The following is a 5,968-nucleotide window of genomic DNA, read 5'->3' on the forward strand; positions in this document are numbered from 1 at the left end:
TTTAGCCAACAATAACATGTCAAGCAACTTTTTCTATGATCGAACGCGTGTCATGCACTTAGCCAACCTTTCCCACCTTTTTTCCAACACGAAATTATTTTTTTCCTTCACTTAATTTAAGTGAGTACTCACGGCTTGGCCCAACACGGGCCCATGAACTTGTCGGTTTTCCTTTTTGAGAAACGACTAACTGAACCTGCTCGAGGTGTTAACTTAATTCAGAGCTAATTTCCACCTGAATTTATACGCTTTCGATTTCGACTGGAAACATTCAGAGCTAATTTATTCGAATTCATAACATAGTTCATCTTACAAACAACTCCTAAATCGAAATTCCTAATCCGAACGAGAAAGAAACACCAAATAAAAACACAAAAAGATAGAATACTCCGACAATCATGTTTGACTACTTTTTCAATTCCATTATCTGGCTCAACTACTTGTTCAATTTCTGCACTCCCTCTGCACCAAAAAACTCTCCAATGGACAATTGGCTCTATGCCCGTTTGATATCTCCTCCTCCACACCAGACGAGATGGGAGCCGCCTGAATTGGAAGCCCTTGAACTGGGGGCAGCACTTCAACTTGAAACCCTCGATCCTGAATGTACTTATCCATCCACTCCAAATGGCCGCATTCCTCCAAATCCTAAAAAGGGGAACGGAAACTCTAATTACCAAATCCATACTTCAAAATCAAAATCACCCCAAATCGAGAAAAATCAGAACAAACCCTACCTTCCCATCCTTCCCTCGATGTCGGGCGCTCTTGCATTTGACAAATTCCCGACGGACATTGGCCCTTGACGAGCGCACACATGTCAAGCGCTTCAATGGATCTAGGAGAGGGCAGTCCGGACATCTAGTCATCGGGACTTCTCCATAGCACGGCCATGACTTCTGGGAGCCAGAAGCGGAGCTAGACATCCCTCACCGCTGCCGTCATGGACCGTTGTCGGAGAAGCATAAGAGGAAGGTGCGTGGAAGAACAAGGGAAGAGGGCGACAGTTATGTCAGGGGCAGGGCACGAGCACGGGAGCGGCACTAGTTGAAAATGGGGCTATAGTCCCGGTTGGTAAGGGCAAATAGTCCCGGTTCCCCAACCGGGACTATTAACTTGGGACTAAAGACCCCACCCCCTTAGTTCCGGTTTGCCACGAACCGGGACTAAAGATCCTCCACGTGACTGCTGGGGCTCGAGGACCTTTAGTCCCTGTTGGTGTTACCAACCCGGACTAAAAGTTTCTTTTTCGATTTTTTTAAATCATTTTTTTCGAAAAAAAATTAAAAAAAAATAAATTCATTTTTTTAAAAATTTTAAGATTATCAAATCTTTGAATTATTTGACAATTTAATCTCTAATCACCCCTACTCACTCCATTCATATCAACTCATCTAACTTCCCGGCCGTTCACCCATCCTCTCACTAATCGAGCCCAAGCACGCTTAACTTTCCGATTGTATCTCCACTAGTTTCCAAGTCTCCACTTGTTGTTTTATTGACAATAGTAAGCTATCAATCCTATTAACCTTTAGGGATTGATTTCACATGATTTAATTTTTTGAATTCCAAACAATTATCAAAATAAACAAGAATGTTTAATAAACAACAATAATTAATTTAAAAACTTCAAAAAAACTCAAATAATTCTTAAAAAGCATAAAAACAAAAAAACTAAAATAACTAAAAAGTTCAAAATAAACAAATAATTCTTAAAAAGCATAAAAACAAAAAATCTAAAATAACTAAAAAGTTCAAAATAAAATAGGTAATAATAAAAATATTGAATTTTAATGAAAATCAAATATGTAATAATATTTTTTATTCATTTTTTGCCATTTATTCATTTAATATGGCATAATTAATATCTTTAAATCTAGAAATCGAAATTTAACAAATAATATATCCATTATTATCAGAAAATGTGAGGAATCCAAATATGACACCCTTTTTTCAATAAAATTAGAAACAACTAACATAGCAATAAAGTAATATTAACTAATTACCAAAACAAAATTATTGTCAAACAACAGAAACTAAAGTTAATTATATTATAGTGGCAAACAGAATTGTTTTTTAATATAACAAAACTAATTCTACCAACTAAAGTGTCAACTTTCAACCTATTGAGTGTTCATTTGTATTGCTTTTGAATTTCTGGGTCATTTAGCTAAAAAAACCATTAAATGCATGAAAAGTAGCAAATGAAATTACAAATGTTTGAAATTTGAAGATGTGGCTTAGAATGGTGCATATTGAATGCACAAAAAGTCTAGAGTTGAAATAAGTTTAAAAAATGAAATGTCTTTGTAACATATGAGTTTTCGTCCGAAACTCTCATACTTCGAAGTAGATGGTCCAGTTTGTACACGAAGTGCATCGAGTTTTTGTTATAACCCTCTTAACTTTTTAACACATGCTATATGGTCGAAATGATGATACCATGCCAGGTTTCAACCTTTTCCGTGTTCATACGTATTGTTTTTCAATTTCAGGGTCATTTAGCTCAAAAAAATCATTAAATGCATGAAAAGTAGCAAATGAAGTTAGAAATGGTTGAAATTTGAAGATGTGGCTTAAAATGGTGCATAGTGAATGCACAAAAAGTCTGGAGTTGAAATAAGTTAAAAAACTGAAATGCCTTTTTAACACTTGAGTTTTCGTCTCACACTCGAATACTTCGAAGGAGACGGTTCAGTTTGTACACGAAGTGCATCCAGTTTTGTTGTAACCCTGTCAACTTTTTATCACATGCTATGTGGTCAAAATGATGATACCATGCCAAGTTTCAACATTTTTAGTATTCATTTGTATTGCTTTTTAATTTCAGGGTCATTTAGCTCAAAAAATCATAAAATGCATGAAAACTAGCAAATGAAGTTAGAAAGGGTTGAAATTTGAAGATGTGGCTTAGAATGGTGCATAGTGAATGCACAAAAAGTGTAGAGTTGAAGTAAGTTAGAAAAAATGAAATGCCTAACCCTCATACTTCGAAGAAGATGGTCCAGTTTGTACACGAAGTGTATCCAGTTTTTGTTGTAACCCTCTTAACTTTTTATCACATGCTATGTGGTCGAAATGATGATACCATGCCAAGTTTCAACCTTTTAAGAGTTCATTTGTCGTGACAACAATTAAAAACAACAATTAAATGACTAAAACAACTATATAAGCAAAACACTACTGTTTTAGTTAAAATCCTAATTTAAATTATTCTAAAAATAACCAAATAAATCTTACTGTGACAACAATCTAACATGTGACTAGGAGCAAAAAGAGTTAAATTAAAAACTATTTTTAAACTCAAGTTATTTACAATATAGGGTTTGAAGCAATTTGAACAAATTCAAATTTAAACCATTTAAATTTGAAAACTAAGTCACAAACAGAAACTAGACAACAATTTGAATCTAATGCAGAAAAATCACTCAAAAACATCAAATATCCTAAAAGATATAAGAAATTTCAAACAGAAACTAAAAATAGACAACAAATAAAAATTAAAAAAGAACTTTCAAAACCCTTTAGTCTGGGTTGGTATGTCCAACTCGGACTAAAGGTTGGACCCCTTTAGTCTCGATTGGTATCACCAACTGGGACTAAAGGTCTATCTCTAGTCCCGGTTGGTGATACCAACCGAGACTAAAGGGGCTCGTAGGGGCCCCAGCCTCACGCCCGAGTGCCACCACTCATTTAATCCCGGTTGGTAACACCAACCGGAACTAGTGTTACCTAATGAACCGGGACTAAAGCCTACCCATTGAAACCGGGACTAGAGGTCACATTAGTCCCGGTGCAAAATCCAACCGGGACTAATGCTCCGAACGAAACGTCTTTTTTCTATTAGTGAGGGGCAGTTTGCCTCTTATAAAATTGATAAGGTTGACGTAGATAAGTGGAGGGCCTCAATCTGGGGTGGCACGCAGCAACGGACGATTGGTGGGTCCCGCATAGCAACGGATGATTGGTGGGATCCGCGTTCAAACAGCCCAGCTCACGTAATTCAAATTTGTTAACAGTTTCCTTCCGTTTGAGGCTTTAAAAGAGCCGTATCGAGCCGTGGCTATTTGAGCCGTCCAACGGTCGTCTCTGAGCTATTTCATGAAACGACGCCATTCTCCAACGAATAGCGGGGAAATATGTCATATGGGAGCTATTTGCCCAAAGAGGAAACGGGAGACTCCATCCACGTTTGATTTTACAGAGTTATTTACATGTGGTCCAAACTATTCGGTTTTACACTGGGATTTGGCTGAACTTAAAGAAGTTAGCTTCTTGGTGCTTATACATGCGGCTCAAAATTATTTGTGAAGTTGGTAGAGTTAAAAGGTGGAGGAGATCGTAAGTTCATAACACGCCCTAAGTATACAAGAACACAGTAGCCCTGTAGTTAAGCAGACGCTAATCCCGTGGATCTTCTCCTAGTTACTTACACAGATGTTAATTGCAAAGTGATTTAATCGACTGATGCAGATTATGTATACGTATGTAGAATTTGTTGTTCATTCGATGGTGATGGCGCACTGGGTGCCCTGCACAACGAAGGTCCTGAGCTGCGACGGCGCCACGACGGCGACGCACACGGCAGCGAGGGTGCGCCCGCCGGACACCCAGGCTGCCACCTTCCACCGGAGCCGTCCCTCTATGCGCAGCCTCAGCAGCGCCGGTGACCGCCCATCGGCTGCTTCCTCCGCGGACGCCTCCGCCGCCGAGGTGAGGGAGGCGGAGAGCACGGCGTCGCCCTGGGCCTGCTGGAACGGCGGGAGGGGGCCGGCGGTGGCGAGCTGGAAGTCCGCGTAGGAGGCGCGCGCCCGGAGGCCGTCGTAGAGCGCGGCGGCTCGCGCGTTGGGGTTGTGCGCCATGAGGGCCGCGTCGAGGCGCACGAGGCCGCCTCCGGTGCTTGCGTTGGAGGGGGTTGCGGTGGCGGCCAGCAGCGTGAAGCGCGGAGCTGAGGGGCGGAGGGTGAGCCAGAGGATCATGCACAGTGCCAGCAGCGACGCTGCGCCCGAGGACGCCGCGATCAGAAGCCGTCGCCGGCGCCAGCCACCGGAATGGTGGTGGTGGTGGTGGTGGCGCTTGGTGGCGCAGTCCCTCGGGGAGCGATCGGGGTCATCGGTGATGAGGGACATGGAGTGATCAGAGATGGAGTGGCCCGGAAGCTGCCTAGCAAGGAGTGATCAGAGATGGAGCTAGCTAGCTAGTAGCGCAAGGGAGCAGAGCGCACGAGTGGGTAGGGTCTGTCTGAGCCTACGAGGGACTGAGATTTATGGTGTGTGAGTGGTAGTACAATCAGTCTAAGTACCAATCATCATATTATGTTTTAATGTTTTTCCCTTGTTAGTTGTAGCAGTTGATATAACCACTTATGATATGAACTTTGTTGCTATAGTAAAGATATCTTTTCAGTTTTTTTTTTAACCGAGCATAACACCCCTTTCCATTACTTCGAACGGAAATACAGCAGTACCACAAAGTTTTGTCAACACAAAAACATAGGAAGTACTGGGTGCGCCAACATGCTCTCGCAGACTACCAGCTCTCATATATGGAACAGCCGCTCGCCATCGAACCGACTGCCATAGCCTGAAAGCTATTAATCGAAGCAGAGCAGGGAAAAGCAGTGTGTAATACAGCAAAACCGCACGCATAGAACTTGACCAAATATACGAGTTAACAACTAGCAGGATATCCCTCACAGATCATCAAAGGACAGCGCGTCCATCCTCCCGCGATCCCCTGCCTCGCTGTCTCGCAGAGCTTCATCAACTTCATGGTATTAGTCCTCACCAACTCCGCACCAGAACGTAGCTCTCCCGCGTCGCCCTTCTGCTGCAATCCTGTCCAATATAGAAGGAACGAACACATTGAAAAAATAATCTCAAAGGGAGTTTTGATCAATTTGCTTTCAAAAGTAGCCCTGTTCCTGACCAACCAAAGAGCCCAACATACAGCTGCAAGCCCCACCGTA

The 5,968-nt window shown here is 41.9% G+C and overlaps 1 protein-coding gene across 1 annotated transcript; it reads right to left on the bottom strand.

Moving 5' to 3' along the window:
* Positions 1–4,140: 4,140 nt before the first annotated feature.
* LOC123397771 (NDR1/HIN1-like protein 26) lies at positions 4,141–5,298 on the bottom strand. The gene has a single exon (XM_045092302.1). It carries the CDS (start codon positions 5,127–5,129, stop codon positions 4,503–4,505), a length of 627 nt encoding a protein of 208 aa, XP_044948237.1. The 5' UTR covers positions 5,130–5,298; the 3' UTR covers positions 4,141–4,502.
* Positions 5,299–5,968: the final 670 nt, after the last annotated feature.

This window comes from Hordeum vulgare, chromosome 5H (genome assembly GCF_904849725.1).
Source record: "Hordeum vulgare subsp. vulgare chromosome 5H, MorexV3_pseudomolecules_assembly, whole genome shotgun sequence".
NCBI classification, from domain to species: domain Eukaryota; kingdom Viridiplantae; phylum Streptophyta; class Magnoliopsida; order Poales; family Poaceae; genus Hordeum; species Hordeum vulgare.